Source organism: Lissotriton helveticus, chromosome 5_1 (genome assembly GCF_964261635.1).
Source record: "Lissotriton helveticus chromosome 5_1, aLisHel1.1, whole genome shotgun sequence".
Taxonomy (NCBI): domain Eukaryota; kingdom Metazoa; phylum Chordata; class Amphibia; order Caudata; family Salamandridae; genus Lissotriton; species Lissotriton helveticus.
The window spans coordinates 1,687,476,062-1,687,493,500 of NC_136065.1; the positions used below are offsets into that span (position 1 = coordinate 1,687,476,062).

General features: G+C 47.3%; 1 protein-coding gene across 2 annotated transcripts in view; it reads right to left on the reverse strand.

The window, feature by feature from the left end:
• The window catches only part of IPO4 (importin 4), a 2,629,293-nt gene that overhangs the window by 2,146,294 nt on the left and 465,560 nt on the right, over nucleotides 1–17,439 (reverse strand). For both annotated transcript variants that reach the window (XM_078644926.1, XM_078644927.1), the window contains exon 3: nucleotides 9,060–9,139. In XM_078644926.1, coding sequence (XP_078501052.1) covers nucleotides 9,060–9,139 — 80 coding nt within the window. The remainder of the gene's footprint in view (nucleotides 1–9,059; nucleotides 9,140–17,439) is intronic.

Below are 17,439 nucleotides of genomic sequence, written 5' to 3' on the forward strand. Positions count from 1 at the left end.
CCTGAGCGACTTAGTCGTTGAGCACCCAGTTGTGCGCTTCTACGAAGTCTCTGCTGAGAACATCTGACTGCACGTTCAAGCTTCCTGGAAGATGAACTGCTACGATCGTGAGACTCCTCGCGAGAAGCCACTTCCATATGGTCCGGGCCTCCAGAGACAGGACCCGTGACCTGGTGCCTCCCTGCTTGTTGAGATAGTACATTGTTGTTGTGTTGTCTGTCTGAATCTGAATGGAGCTGGACTGTAGGGACCGGTACAGAGACTTGAGCGCAATATGGACTGCCCTTAATTCCAAGAAGTTGATGTGATAACTTCACTCTGTCTCGGACCAGAGACTTTGCACCTGAAGCTGGTCCATGTGAGCTCCCCAACCCTGCAGTGAGGCTTCTGTAACCACTGTCTGGGTCGGAGGGACCTGATGAAAAGGAACCCCTTGCAGGAGGTGTGAGTGTTTCAGCCACCATTTGATGGAGTCCCTGGCAGTCTGAGGGATAGATACACGATCTTCCCAAAGGCCTGACCTCTGTGTCCATTGATCTTCGAGAGACTGCGGTAGAGGCCACATGTGAATTCTGGCATTGGGCACAATGAATATGCATGAGGCCATTGATCCCAGCAGTGATGACACCTGCCTTGCTGTGGGATGTGTAGAGCTGAGAAGAGTGCAGCACTGGATCAGCATTGATGACAACCTCTCCTCCGAAGGATACACGCTTGCCCTTGAGGAGTCCAGGGAAGCACCCAGATAATGAATCTGTTGCGTGGGGTTGAGGACCGACTTCTAGTAGTTGACTTGCAACCCCAGGGAGTGCAGCAGATGGAGACAGTAAGAGAGATGGCTCTGGAGTAATGAAGGTGTGGAACTTTTTAGGAGCCAGGCTAGGTAGGGATAGACAAAGATCTTCCGCTTGCGGAGGAAGGCAGCCACCACCGCCATGCACTTGGAAAACGTTGGGGGCAGATTTGAGCCCGAACGGAAGTACTCGGTACTGGTATTGCTGACGAGAAACCAGGAACCTGAGGAATTTGCGACGCTTCACTGAAACAGGAATGTGAAAGTAGGCGTCCTGCAGGTCGATGGCACACATCCAGTCTCCCTGGTGAAGATGTGGGAAAATCTGGTGCAGGGATAGTATTAGAAATTTCTCTTTCCTTATAAACCTGTTCAGGAGGCGCAGGTCGTGTTTAGGTCTGTACTCGTTGGTTACTCCTCGGTTTTGGACCAGGAAGTACAGTGAGTATACCCCGTGGTTTCGCTGGTGAGGTGGGACCTCTTCTATGGCCTTCTTGGGGAGGAGGATAGACACTTCGCTTTGTAACAGAAGATTGTATTGTTGAGACAGGCACTTCAATTGTGGGGCCACTTGCGGGGGGAAACTTTAACCTCAGCAAGTAACCTTGCTGCACAATATTCAGCACCCATCTGTGAGAAGTTGGCCTGGTATATGATGTTCACTATTCTAGTGAGCACCTTGCACCAGTCCAAACAACCCTTATGGTGATGGTTGTAAGTCAACCTTATAGACCAGCTATCCTAAAGGTAGCGTGGACAGAACAGTCTTAGGCTAAAAGACTCTTGAGGGCGTGTAAAGCCAGCTGTTTTACCATATGTAACCCCTTGAATATCAAATGAAAGGACACCACACAGGATATATATACAATATATATGTATTTATTTACTAACACACTCTGAACTCTTTATGAGGTCAGAGGCAAAAGCACATAAGTTATACTCAGAAATACTTTAAATAGCACAATTTACAGTTAGGCCCTAGGGGCGCGTAAAACCATATACTAAGTAAGTGGTATAAGTACCACGACTTTGGAAAGGGAAAGGCCTAGGGCCTCGAGGATCGCTGGGGTTACACTATCTGACCCTTAGGTTAGGAGTAGGAGATCCACAGGCGGCGCGTGCAGAGTCAGTACTCTCACGCGAGAGTCAATAGAAAGTGAATAGGAACGTAAAAAGGTAAGTAATGAAGTTTTAGGACACTTCCGGTCTAACTAGGATTACACAACTAGCAAAACTGGACACTAGGATAGTCAATCCCTACAGGAGCACCGAAGTACTCGCGTTACCTCACCCACGGGCTGCGGGTGCATAGGTGTCAAAGTGTGTCGGGTTTTCTCGTCGTTTCCTATGGAGCCTCGGAAGAAGATGCTGCAGGCGACCAGGAGGAAGATGTACGGGTGGATCTAGGATGAAGAGGACCTGAAAGCAGAGGGGACAGAGTCTAGGTCACTAGCCAGTGACCGGGTGGAACCAGGAAGGAACCAGATGTCGTCGAGGAGCAATCAGGTGCAGATGTGAAGCTTGTCGTTGCAGCCACGCGGACCAGGAGGCGTCGAGAACGACCAGGTGCTGGAGAGGAGCTGTCCCACAAAGGTTCTCGCAGATGGAGGGGTCGACATCAAGATTGGAGCCAACAAGCCTAAGCAAAGGCAACCCACGCAGGATACACAAAAGGCTTCTGGGGCAGACCAGGAGGGTCTGGGGTACTTCACCTTTTCAGGGAAGCGAGGGCCAGTCTGGAGCAACCAGACCAGCGATGGATTTTCAAAGGAGTCGTCGTCAGAGGGCTACTAGCCAGCGGGCCAGCAACCGGACAACGCGTCGAGCAGAACACAAGCAGAAGGGCCCCACGCAGATCTCGTGGAGTGCTGGTCTTCGGTGCAGGTGGAGCTCGGGGTCGGGGTGTCTCAGTCCCCAGGGCACAGCTTCGAGGATGCCTCAGGAGCTGCGCTGTTAGCAAGTTGAAGACTTTACAAGTTGCCTGCTTCCACGAAATCCGACGCCTTTAACGGAGCTCAGCTGTGCTGGAGTCGTGCAGTGGGGTCAGTGGAGTCCGGGAGTCGAAGTCTTGTCAGGCTCTGCGCTCGAGTTCCGGCGGGAACAAGGACAAAGCAAGCCGTCGAGTTGCTGGATGGTGCCTGGTTGCCCAGGGTGGTTACTCCTTGGCCACAAGGGAGATTCTTCAGTCTTCAGCTTCAGTTGAATGTCGAAGGGTCCCGAGTTTCGTCTTCAGTTCGATTCCAGGATTAATCTAATGTCTCCTGGGTCAGCTCCTACCTTTATACAACTAAAGGGGGCTGGTTTACTCACTAGGTCCCTCCTATGGGTGGGACCAGGAAGGGGGGTGGCTACACCCCCTTTCCTTTGTCCAGTTTCGTGCCAGTGCCGGGGCTGGAGTGCCCCAGCACCGGTTTGAACTGGACTATGCATGGAGCACCTAGTGTGCCCCAGGAGTGTCTGTTTCTTTTCTGCCCTCCCTGTCCCAATACACAAAGTCCTGTCTGGGGTGGTGCTTGCACCTCTCCAGGCAGGAAACCTATAGTCCAGGCCTCCCTCGCTGGAAGGACTCCCAGCAGCAGGAGGTCAGACTTGTGTCTGTGGCAGCAGCATCCATTTTGTGACGCTGGGGCTCTGGTTAACTTTAACCGGGATAGTCAGCAACAACATGTCTTCTCCCTCTAGAAGGGTGGAATGCTACCCCCGTCGCCAGAATTGGCGAGGGGGTAGTATTCCAAAGCGTATGACACCTTACACGACATGTTTAGATAAAGCCAAACCAAAGTTAGCGTTTACCCGCGAGGTTCATAATGCACTTAAGAGTATATGGTATGGCAATATCATAGAACAGCTATAAGGACATGGTTCCGAAAGCTGCAGACAGGCTCAGCTCATGCTAGAGCACCATCTCACACATAACCAAGCACTCTGCCTCCAGGATTGTTAAGGCCTGCCATAGGAGTGACTTATAGGTTACTGTGTGTCTATATTTAAGGGTAGATATAGGAATACTATACCCGAGCAAGGGGTGATTACACGACCTTGCCCCAGCTGAGTGATCAGCCAGTTGTGTCAGTTTGAGTGGCCAGCCAGGGGTGGCATAATACATGCTGCAGCCCCTGGTAGGCCTTGGTTACACCTATGACCTGAGTACCTAAGGTACACTTCTACAGGGGCTGATAAGGTGAGCCAATTCCCAATTGTGGATGTACCTAGAGTACATGGTGTGAATTTAGAGAGTGCATCTGGGCTGTGGGTCTCATTAGCAGGCCCACAGCCACATCTAAGTCGAAAACCAGTAAAGCAAAAGCAAAAAGTGGGGGTGACCATAGGAAGCAGACCCTACTCTCCTACACCATTTGTCTATTGTTATGGTTTCCCATTCTTCCATACTACCGGAGTGGCGAACGGGTGTGGAGGAAGCAATGCCTCACTGTTTGGAAGGCTGCTTGGAGGAGGACTGCTGTTGCTCGTTGTTCCCCCTTCCTCTGCCGGGCGCTTCTGCTGGAATTGGGACCTCTGCTGGTTCTGGGAAGACCATTGAGGAGCTTGAACCCTCTGTTGAAAGGGGTGTTTGTCGCTCTGATGGAAGCGTTTGCGAAATTCCTTCAGTTTTTCCAGCCCAACTGCTTTGGCCGTATCCAGCTCGGTCTTCATCTTAGTCATCTCCTCATCGGCATGAGCCCCGAATAAGGAGGTACCGTTAAAAGGAAGGTTAAGGATCTTCGGTGCGTCCGGCCTAAGACCTGTGAGGCGCAACCACGCTGAGCACCGCAAACAGATGCCATGTGAGTAGCCATGCGCGGCGAGATCCGAGGCGCCTGCTGCCGCGCTGATGACTTGGTTGGCTACTAGACCACCCTCCTGCAGGATCTCATGGAAGTCCTGCCGCTCTTCTTTGGGGAGCTTATCGGCAAACATAGCCAGGAGTCCCAAAAGGATCTGTCATATCGCCCGAGAAGGGCTGAGGCACTTGCAATCTTTATAGATGATGCAGAAGTATTGCACATCTTCCTTCCATAAGAGTCCATCTGCTTACTGTCCTATTTTGGAGGAACTGAAGCTGATGAAGATGCGGAGTGTGCTTTCATGGCGGCTGCCACAATCACGGAATCCGCTGGGGGATTAGACTTAAGAAACAAGGGATCTTCGGCTGGAGCCTTGCATTTCTTTGTGATCCACTGACCCCAGTGTGGCAGAGGTGAGGAACGTGGACATAGCTGGTTCTAAAAAACCTGGCACCAGAGGCAGCAGCTGTCTGGGAGGTGTACGATGGTGCAATGTCTCAACAGTAATTGACATAGGGATCACAGGTTGTGCATTTGTCACCCCGAGTGGGACGGGTATGCTCAGACGGGAGTCCCGTGCTCTCCATGCCACTGGAATCAAGCTATCCATGCTGATGAGGGCTGAAAGCCCAAAACCGGTCCTTGGATGCTTGTTTCCAGTCCAGGGAGGACCTGGCTTGGCAGTTCGGGCTGGACTGTTCCCATGGGGCACAGGGTCAAGACTGATTTGCATATGGCTGTGTTTAAACTGGAATGGCATGGTGAGCAAAAAAACGATGGATTTAGGCCCAGATCTCTGTACTGGGATGAATGTATAACATTGTTCTGCATTCTGTCCATCACCTGTTGTTTTTGCCCTTGACCGTGATCAGCATGTGGAAGGCGATCGTGGTCTTCTGGGAGGAGACTTGGAAGGCTTTGCAGGAGCCCCTCTATCAGGATCTCTTGAGGTTCTGGATGGTGAGTATGTCAGAGTAGTCCGAGCCCGGACTTCTGCGGTCACCTGTTCCGATGCCCTGCAGCCATCGAGGTGATAGACCATAGGACCTCTTCTCGCCAGGTCTAGATCTCTCAGGAGAAATCTGTACAATATGCAGCCCTGGAGATGATGACTGGGCTCTCGACGTCTATCGGGATCTTGACGTTGACTTGCGCCGCGCCTCCTCAGTGGCCTCTGCAATTTGTTCCCTCAACGTCGAACGCCTCGACGTCTATGAGGTCTGCGTCACCTTCGGCATCCATGTGCGTGGCAATCTGCTGTGGGAACACCGTCCTGTCCTTGACGTTGGTCTCGACGTCGATCACCTACGGCTATGTGGGGACCTTGACGTCGACTACGATAGGGTGACGTCGACCTCCCATGACGTCGTGCTGCTCTCGACGTCGATATGTCCACTCGCAGCATGATGTCCGCCGGAGAGTCTCTCTACGCCTACCCTCCTCGAGGATGACGGAGAATGCCTCAACGTCAATGGAAGCCTCGACAAGGCAAGGTGTCAGTTTTGTCTTTGTTTCATTGCTCTGCTATGCAGCCTACAGGCAACTGCCTGCAATTACAAGCTTTTCATAAGGCAATAAAGCATTGTTGTATGACAATTTTGCAGGGCTTCCTTTTTTCCTTATGGGCTAGGAGGGTATTGTTATTGCAAAGCAAACCTATGTAATTTAGGCATTTTTGCCATATTGGCATATATAGGCTGCATGTATATGTTTTCACATACATCCATATACATATATATACATATATATACATATACATACACACATACATATACACATACACATACACATATTCTATATGCTCCTGGATCCCGCACATGGGCGGGGATTATTCATAGATTATGACTATTGATGAGTATCCCCTGGATGAGAACTAGTGAAAAACACCAAGACTCCTGAGGAGAGCTCTTAAAAAAAAGAAAATAAAGGTTCCTAAAATGGACATAAAATGAGAGCAGTTGAGGGATAGTGTAATTAGTCCATGCTCTTGGGGATGGGTAAACACAGGAAGAGGCATGACAAATGAGTGCCATGGACAAATGGGGAGAAAGAATAGTAGAGCCAAAATGGAGCCCACAAATTGGAAGCCTACGGTTGGGCTAAAGCCCACAAAGTATATACAACATGTCTCTTCGAGACAGCGCATACACAGTCTAACCGAGATCTAAAAAAGGGCACCCATTACACCCAGACCTCAGATCTTGACAGACTGGGGACTAGGACCGAAGGAGGACTACCCTGCTGCACCAAGGACCCGGCGAAGAGAGGCTGCCCCGGCATGGCCCATACCTGCGGAACCTGGTGACAAGCAAGGAGAAAGGACTGTGGCTGCTGTGTCCTGCTAGTGGAGAAGTTGTTCATGAACCCAGCCAAAGCAAGAGGCTCTAAAGGTCAGTTGGCTGGCCTCCTATTCACAGAACAAGGGCACAACAGGTGACAAAGCTTGCTTGGGTGAGTTGGCACTAAGCATGGGCCAAAAATACGTTCCGCTCGAGAAATTTGCAGATTTTCGGCAATTTCGCAATCTGCAAATCTCACGAAATTGCCGCAAATTCGCTCACGGCTTTTTTTTTTTTTGACGACCAGCTCACTCAAGGGACCAAAGTTACAGGCACACACGGTCACTGGAAGCAAATCTTCTGCCCCTTTACGCAGCTGCAGTGTAGGAAAAGCACTATACATTTACCCAATGAGGTAGCACTTACTGGATTAGCCAGTAGAAAGTACTCCTGTTGAGTAGAGGTATTGCACAAAACGTGGCATCTTCGTGGATTACTATGCAGGGCAGGATTCATTCTGGCACGAGGCTCCTGTCACAAAAATAAAACCTCAACAGGAAGCACTTACAGATATAAATAAAGCAGGTGCCCAAGTTGAAGCTCAAATTCAGTAATGTTTTAATCAGCCCAAAACATTAGTGAGCATGGTCGAGGCTGGGCAAGTGTGCTTTAACCCCATACCTGCCGTCAAAAATTTGCTGTAATACTTGAGGGAGGTCTTTGCATCCATGAGTTTCTCGAGCGCAACCGCCGTGTAGTTCCTGTGACCAGGAGGCTGCTTTCTCCTCATCTGCTGCCCTGCTCGCTCTCTGACCCTTTATACACAAGTGGCATGTGAACACGCATAGAAGCCCCGGGTCACTCTCTGCAGCCATGAGTTTCTCGAGCGCAACCCCCGTGTAGTTCCTGTGACCAGGAGGCTGCTTTCTCCTCATCTGCTGCCCTGCTCGCTCTCTGACCCTTTATACACAAGAGGCATGTGAACACGCATAGAAGCCCCGCCCGTTTGGCCCCGTACCACACACTAGCGGTATCAAACGTCTTCCCGCCCTTTGCCCACTATGGTGGACAGCTCACTCAAGGGACCTCGGCGTGTTTTGGCACAGTGGCACACATGGTCACTGGAGACAAATCATCTAGCCCTTTAAGCAGCTGCAGTGTAGGAAAAGCACTAGACATTGACCCAACGAGGTAGCACTTACTGAATTAGCCAGTAGAAAGTACTCCAGTGCAAATCGCAAAAAAATCCACGATTTCGCTGGAAAATCCCCGAATTCGGGATTTTTTTTGCGATTTTGCGGACCACAGATCCGCAAAATTCGCCCATACTTAGTTGGTATCCCACATTTTCTGACCGCCGCTATATAGAATTTGTGACCAGGACCCTAGGCTCAAAATTGCACAGAATCTGTTGAGCCCAGGAAAGTTGTCAGAGTGCAGCATTTTCACTCAGAAGGCAAGTTACTATCCAAAGAAAGATTTCCCTGTGCCGAGCTACGAGTGCTGATTCACAAAGATGAGGCTGAGACAAATAAATCGTACTTATCACTATTTGCAAAGTAATTAAAATTCGGTGGTGCAACGATCCGGGAAGTCAGCCTATTAACTCCCCAAACGAGAATAAATTCTCACAAAGCAATCAAAAAAAGATGATCAGCACTCAACACATATTTGGTTCATTATACAAAACGTGCAATCAGAGAATATTGTCGTATTAACCCCTACTGCTACTGCTAGTGAGAGGGAAAGAGCACAGGGACCAGCCTATTGAACACTAAAGCCCTTACCTTAGAGGACTGTGTGTATTGCTTGTGTATGCTGCATTTCACGTTGTGTTTTTATATCAATACTCCTTTTTAAAAGCATGTATTTGACTGGACAATCATTTATTGCTGCTGCTGAACGTATTTGGAGTTGTGAGCCTGTGTTCACCCTACGGTGTCTACCTCCCCCACTCCCGAGAAGCCTTGGACTGCTCAACCCACACTAATACTGCGAGTCAAGTGCTGAATGGATGCTTGGTCCAGATGCTCAGGACCAATAGTAAGCTATGTCCATGGACACCAGGAGTAAACGGCCTCAATCGCCATGGTTGGTTGGGCCCAGTATATCCTATTTGCCCATGCCCCTCTGAAACGGGTACTGACAAAGAGTTAGACAGGATAAGGGTGGAGAGTTGAAATGGGGAAAGGTGCCTCTTACTTCTCCCGGAGCTCTGGGTTTAACTTCTTCCAGGTTTTTGTCAAGCGTCTCCTCACCAGCACAGCGGCAAACTGACGAATCTGCAGGCGACAAAGAAAGCTAGGAGTCAAAAGAGCTCTCTAAAATGAGCAACAGTTTTCCAATTCCCCAATTACAAATCAAGGGAGCTCAATCATAGTTGTATAGGGGCGTGTGCACAGGACTAGATCCCTCCACATAAGAAAGATCCCCTTTACATATGGCCTCAAAGGACACACTCCAAATCCAGGACATCACTGCAACGTTTGGGATAATAAATATAAAGGTAAGCTGCAGCCAAGTTGAAACAATAAAAGTGGTAATCCCTGCTCGCTTATTTACTGCATGTGATCTCCAGTAAGAAAAAAAGTTCTTATCTAGAACATTAGGTCTCCAGCGATTATATTAGTCACATATTCAAAACCTTTAGAATAAATACAGCTTCCATACCTGACATTGAAAAGATTATTGTATTTCATTTTCTTTCCAACAAATTAACACTTTTTTTCCCCCTCAAAAGCCTTTTCACAAAATACTTCATGAGAAATATCTTGGATCCCCAGAGGCAAGGGTGACTATCTCTACAAACTGTTTTTTTAGGCGAGTGGGACTAATTTCTGCTCAGAGATGGTAGATGTTGTGAGAAGTTGGCCTGGTATATGATGTTCACTATTCTAGTGAGCACCTTGCACCAGTCCAAACAACCCTTATGGTGATGGTTGTAAAGTCAACCTTATAGACCAGCTATCCTAGTGGTAGCATGGACTAAAGCAGTCTTAGGCTAAACTCAAGAGGGCATGTGAAGCCAGCTGTTTTACCATATGCAAACCATTTAATACCAAATGAAAGGACACCACAGGTTATATATTCAAAATATATATGTATTTATTTCTAAAACAACCCTCTGAACTCTTTAGGAGAACACAAATATGGATAGGCCCTGGTGGCCCGCTAAACCATATACTAAAATAGTGGAATAAGAACCACGTCACGAACAATGGTAAGGCCTAGGGCCTTGGGAATCTCTGGGGCTAAACTGGACTAACAGTAGTTAGGGAGCAGGAGTCCCACTGGATGCGGGTGCAGTGTCTAAATGCACACGTGTGCACACATAGAAGTCAATGGGTGCGTAAAGTTAGAAAGTTAAAGGTTTAGGAGACTTCCGACTGAACTACAAGCTAACCACTTGAAACTAGGACACTAGGAGAGTTAATCTTCACAGAAGCACTGTAGTACTCGCGTTACCTCACCCACAGGAAGCGGGTGCCTAGGTCCCAAAGTGTGTCGGGTTTCGTCGTGGAGTTCCATGGAGACTTGGAGAAAATATGCTGCAGGTGACAAGGAGAGAAGAGTCCGGTTGGATCCAAGGGCGGATCGAGGATGAAGTGTACCTGAAAGCAGAGGGGACAGAGTCTGGGTCACTAGCCAGTGACCAGGAAGGAACCAGGAAGGAACCAGGCGATGTCGTGAAGCTTGTCTCCGCTGCCAGGTTGACCAGGAGGTGTCGACGATGACCAGGAGCTGGATACGGACTGTCCCATGAAGGCTCTCGCTGTCAGCGGTGTCGGTTCTCGATTCGGAGTCAACAGGCCTTGGCAAATGCAACCCACGCAGGAATCGAAGATGGCTTCTGGGTCAGACCAGCAAGGTCTGATGGGCTGCTCCTTTTCAGGGGAGCAAGGGCCAGTCTGGAGCAACCAGACCAGCATTGGAAATTCAAGGTTTCGTCGTCACAGAGGCCACTAGCCAACGAGCAAGTGACCGGACAGACGGGTCAAGCAGGAAAATGTAAAAGGGCCCCACGTAGCACTCGGTGAGTGTGGAGAGGTGATCTTCGGTGCAGTGGGTGCTCGTGGCTGGGGCTTCTCAATCCCCAATGCACAACTTCGAGGGTGCCTCAGAAGTTGCACGGAAAGCAATACGCTGGCTTTCCAAGATGGCCGGTCCCACGTCTCTCGTCGCCTCCACGGGTCTCAGCTTTGCTGTGGCTGTGGATCGGGCTGTTGGATGTCTGGAAGTCCGGGTCTTGTCAGGCTCTGTGTTCAAGCTCCGGCGGGAGCAACGACAAAGCAAACAGTTACGTGCTTGATGGTGCCTGCTTGCACAGGGTGGTCACTCCTTGACCACAAGCGAGATTCTTCAGTCTTCTACGTCGAGTAGGATGTCGAAGGTCCAGAGTTTCGTATCAGAGTTTGTCAGGATATATCTAAAGTCTTGGGACTCAGCTCCTACCTATATACCAAACCTAGGGGCTGGATTACCTGCTAGGTCCCTCCTATGGGTCGGACCCAGGAAGGGGGTGGTTACACCCCTTTCCCTTTGTCCAGTTTCGCGCCAGAGCTGGGGCTGGAGTGCTCCAGCACCGGTTTGAACTGGCCTATGCATGGGACACCTTGTGTGCCACAGGCAGTGTCTCATTTCATTCAGCCCTCCCTGCCCCAATACACTATAGCCTGTCTGGGGTGGTGCTAGCACCTCCCTGTGACAGGAAACCTATTGTCCAAGCCTCCCTCGCTGGAAGGACTCCCAGCAGCAGGAGGTCAGACTTGTGTCTGTGGCAGCAGCATCCATTTTGTGATGCTGAGGCTCTGGTTAACTTTAACCGGGATTAATGGAAGTAACAGGTCTTCGCCCTCTAGAAGGGTGGAATGCTACCCCCGTCGCCAGGACTGGCAAGGGGGTAGTATTCCAAAGCGTATGACACCTTACACGACATGTTTTGATAAAGCCAAACCAGAGTTAGCATCTGACCGCGAGGTACATAATGCACTTAAAGAGTATATGGTATGGCAATATCCCAGAACAGCTATAAGGACATGGTTCCGAAAGCTGCAGACAGGCTCAGCTCATGCTAGAGCCCCATCTCACATAAAACGAAGCACTCTGCCTTCAGGATTGTTAAGGCCTGCCATAGGAGTGACTTATAGGTGCATATGTGTCCAGATATAAGGTTAGACATAGGAATACTATATCTAAGCAAGGGGTGATTACACGACCTTGCCCCAGCTGAGTGATCAGCCAGTTGTGTCAGTTTGGATGGCCAGTCAGGGGTGGCAAAAGATATGCTGCAGCCCCTGGTAGGCCTTGGGTGCACCTATGCCCTGGGTACCTATAATACACTGTACAGGGCCTCACAAGAGTGACCCAAATCCCAATTGGTGATGTACCTAAAGTACATGGTGTGAAATTTAGAGAGAGAACAGCAGGGCTGTGGGTCTGATTAGCAGGCCCACAGCCACATTAAGTCGAAAACCAGTGAAGCAAAATGCAAAAAATGGGGTGACCATAGGAAAGCAGACCCTACTCTCCTACAGATGTAACCCTCCAAAGACGGGTTGAGGGGTTTGAAAGAAATGCTTAAAAACTGTGAAGGATACCTCACTGGAGACAGAAAGGATACTTACTTATAATCTTTGCTCTCAGCAAGGGATATTCATTAATTTATGTATTTGATAAAGCGCGCAGCTACCCCAATGGGGTGTCCCGGCGCTAATGTTCATTAACCCCTTCGACGCTCATGACGAGCTGGGCTCGTCATGAAGTAGCCTCCTCGCACGCTCATGACGAGCCCAGCTCGTCATGTAACATGCACTTTACGGATTCTCAGCATAGCAGGGGAATATGCTGAGAATCCATGGGGTTAATATCCATGAATAAATAGGTAAAAGGTCAATTCTCCTATCAGAAATAAGTAAAGATATTTCTAACTAGAAAGTTATGTCCACCTCGCATTTCAGATCCAGTTTTAGGAAGTAAGCAGTCTAACAGTTCAAATGATGATCCCTGAACTACTTAACTTTCAGTAGCTGGATGGCATGACAAAAATGATTGATCTGAAGAAGCAGGTCTTTGCTTCTTTAGTACAAGTCTTGCCATAGAAGTAATAGTCTGAGGTTTTCCACAAACCGATTTTATTGCATCATTCAAAGTCTCATTGGAAGATACAATTAGTTCCATTGACCGTTTTTTGACAAAATTGCATTATAGAAAATGTTGTTGATCAGAACACAACGGAATCCCTAAAGTCTCAGCAGCCTTCATTGCTACTACAAAGAAAGCGGATTACACTGCAGACAGATGGCCCCCTGACATCTAACACTTCAACTCGGATGAATTATCAAAACCTCTGGCATTCTGTATATCAAACAACAATCCTTAATCAGAATACTTAAGCGGCAACAACATTTTTCCCCCACTGGCATCATCCTCATCAATCCCAGAGTAAGATTCTCGAAAGGCCAACACATCCAAATCAGGGCAAAAAGGAAATCTGTGGACAGATTCCTCAATGGTCACCTTTATCTACCAGATCTCATGACCCCACAGATATTCAGCAGACTATATGCTCAAAATCTGTATTGTTAAATGAGTCACATGAGCTGTAAAAAAATAAGAAATCTATGAGCTAAATAAGAGGTTTGTGGTCAGTATTAGTATGCAGTTTGGGTTTTTTGTATGTTCCTTTTATTACTGCTTGATAATGGCACACGTAGCTCCTGAGTACCGACCACTGTATCCTAAATGTTTTATTAGTTTAACTTCATAAAGTTTTTATTGTTTTAATATATTGCATTTATATGACGTGTATGGCCATGTCCCAAATAAAGTTATTTGGACTGACTGACTGCGAGTCAGAGGAGTCTAACATCCTTGAATTTGGATCTAGAGCCACAGGCACAATCACCAGCATCACAAACATAGAAGTCAACCCCACAATGGGAGTTTGTTTATTTTGACATTTCCTGGGTGCACTTCCAAAGGAGCCACTGGCAAGACCGCAACAGACCTAGACAGAGTCTAAGCCATAACCACCACTCCGAGGCAGAAAACACCTTAGGCTTCACCTAAATTGCTGTGGCTTTTAAGGGTGCAGATGAGTGCTAATTGATAGCAAAAATGGCAATTTGTGCCTGTCAAAAGGCAACTTAACATCTCAAGGTGGCCCCCCGGAGGCAAGAAAGCTGTTCTTATGCTTCCAAAGAGAAGAGAAAAATTACTGCTTAAGCTTCTTCTGATGCATCTTATGTCTTGTCTTTAGCAATCCTCCTATGTTATTGTCGGGCAGCTTTATGATGCATCAAAGTATAATGCTCACAAGCAGAGCTTCATCTGATGTCAAAAAGCACTAGAGACTTCAAATGGCATGTTTTATAGACCTTTAGTAACATTCGGTTCAGGGCGTGAACCCTGAGGACTTGGGGAAGGACAATATAAAAAAAATGTCATCTGAAATTTGACAAAAATGATAAAACAATGAAAATTCAGCAACTACTGAACCCCATGTCTGTACAGTGTTGAAAAAAATGTGAGCTTATATTACCAATGACACAATCTCAAATGCATGACAACACCAACCATGGGGTCTCATGAAACAGCCCCTTAAACTAAGGAGCATCACTGAACACCAATGAATGCAACAGCTTGAACATTTCCAGTTACAGTCTGGTCACTAGGCAAGTTTGCACCAATCACTGTTCCAACTGTGAGAAGTAACCTCTCTATTTGCACTGCCATAAATGAATCAAAATTAGTTACTTACTTGGAAGTCCAGATCGAATGTTGGTAAATTAGATATATTCACAAGCTTGAATCATTCCATGTTGCCAGGCTGGGAATCCCCAGTACATTAACCCCTTCTACGCTCATGACGAGCTCAGCTCGTCATGAGCGTAACCTGCGCTACGCGGATGACTAGCTGAGCTCGTCATGTAACGCGGGATTTTCAAACTCGCAGCGCGCAGCAGGAAAACCGCAAGCGCGCATGCGGTTAAAATATCAGTATACAGTGTTAAAACAGCCATAGGCCTGTGACACCACCATGCATTTAGTAGCACATCCACCTCATTTGAAAGCACCTAAACTTCAGCCAATAAAGGGGAAGCATAAGCTCTCCTACTACCCCCCCACAGACCACCATAGCTCAGATTCAAAGAACAGCAGTGAGAATTAGATATATTAAATGAGCGTCTGACCGGGGGATGAGGAAGGATCGCATGTGAATGCATAAAATATATCAACATTGGAGACAGAGTTTCAGTTAACTAATTTCTTCTCCAACATTGGATCTTTTATATATTCACATGCTGAATCGGAATAGCAAGCAGTACATATAGTGTATAATAAATATGGAAAGCAAGCTCATCCGTATCAAAACAGGTTTCTCAGGACTGCTATGTCAGTTTCTGCATTCACATCAAGACAGTAAGGCTTCGTGAACGTGTGCCTGCTCTTCCAGGTGGCTGCACACAGCATGCCTTTCAAGCGCACTCCATCATCGAGTGCCGCAGTCGATGACATGCTCCAGGTGAAATGTGCCCTCATTCTTCCTCTGAGTGGACGCTTTGCCTTAGAATGACAGAAAGCAATACAGACTGAGAACCAACAAGCTATCTCCTGCTTGGTCATGACCTCTTCGTGGTGGTACCCTATTTTTTGTGAATTGAAGGAAAGGTCCCTTGAATGTGAACGCTTGAATTTTACTGACTGTCCTGACCGATGTCAATGCTACGAGACTAAAGTCTAATGCCTAACGTGACTTAAGTATTGCTTCAAAAGGAGGTATTATTAACTGACTGAGTATAGTTTGAAGTTCCAATGGAACTGGAGGATGTCTCATAGGTGGGATTACTCTAAAGAGTCCTTTCATAAACTGTTTTATGATCCTCAATGAGAACAGACTAGATCACACCTTGAGTGTTGAAATAGCAGCCAGATGGGCTCTGACTGAAGAATTTGATCAGGTGTAATTTGAAGAGGATGATCACCCTTATCCCTACTCCACATACAGAAATGTTTCCACTTGGCACTGTAGGTCTTTGTGGTCGATGGGGCTCAAGCCTGCACCAAAATGTTTCAAAGGTCTTGCAGTAGATCAAATCAGCCAAATTCAAAGTTATCAGGTACCATGCTGTCAAGTACAGCAACCAGGGGTAGTGATGGGAGTCTGAAGTCTGGGGAATATCTCAGGATGGATTTTCAGAGGAATGGCTGCAATTGACAATAACTGAATATGATTGCTGTACAGGTTTTCTTCAGTACCCTGGGGATCAGGGAAAAAGGGGGGAAAGCCTAAGCAAAGATTTTGGACCAACTGAACGAAGGGGCATTGCCCCTGGGTGCCAAAACCTGCTACCGAAGCAACAGCATTTGCTGTTGTCTAGAGTGGCAAACAGATTGATCATGGGTCAGCCCCATCGACTGAATATGTAATTCACTGTGTCTTGGTGCAGCTCCCACTTGTGACACTCCAAAACCAGCCAACCGAGTGTATCTGACTAATCATTTTGTCAGTCCAGTTGGAGCCAATCTCATCAGAAATGGCCCAGTTCCACAGCAGTTGAGACTCTTATGAGAGGGTTCATATAGGAGGTTGGCTTAGGTGGTGCCCATATATATGTATGTGTAGCACCCTACACTAATCCAGACAATCCTTAAGGTGATTTCAGTGGTCTTAGACAGACTTAGAAAGCTATCTAAGTGGTTGTTGTGCACAGCAGACTTTAGGCTTAATCCAGTACTTAATCTTATGGTGTAGGTTAAGTGTAAAAGAACCACAAAATGTAGTTATAAAAATATGTATTTATTATAAACACTCACTAACACATTGCAATATCTCCTATCCGGTAATATAACCACAATACACACAATACTTTGATAATTGAACATGTGAAAAATACACAGTGGTTTCCCAAGGAAACCAAACCATATTCTAAAATAGCCTAATGCGAACCACAACCTAAGTCGAGACTGGACCCAGAAGACGTAGAAGAGTTGGCGACCCAAGGAACCACTCAAGGTAAGTAGCCAGGAACCCCACAGAGGCCGTGTGCAGAGTGGGAACACGACTGCATGCTCAATACAAGTCAATGGGTAAGTCGCAGTTGCCGTTTTAAAGGAGGACACTTCCCAGAGGACCCAGAAGAAACAACGTAGAATATGGAAGGTTGGAGACACCCAATCATGGATACCCCCGGAACCCGGATACCTACACCAGGGTGCATAGGGTTTAAGTGACGTCAGAAGCCGCCATAGACCAGAATGGAGGACTTCAGTGAAGATGCCATTCCTGAAGAAGGTGAAAGAGTCCGGTGGAACGCAATGGTGGATTCAAATTTCAAGTTGTTTATTTTGTTTGATTAGTTAAAATCTTACAAAATTAGCTAAAATATCAAGCAAATGTTTAAAATTATAAAAACAATCCATCATTCCAATTTGTACCCAAAAACTTGAGTATATATCATACATGCTAAATTATAAAACAATTGATTGTATGGCATTTTTCTCTTATCTTACACATAGTGGCTCAATCCATAAATCACTCAGATAAAAGCCTGCAATTTAATTTCCACAGCTCGTAAAAATT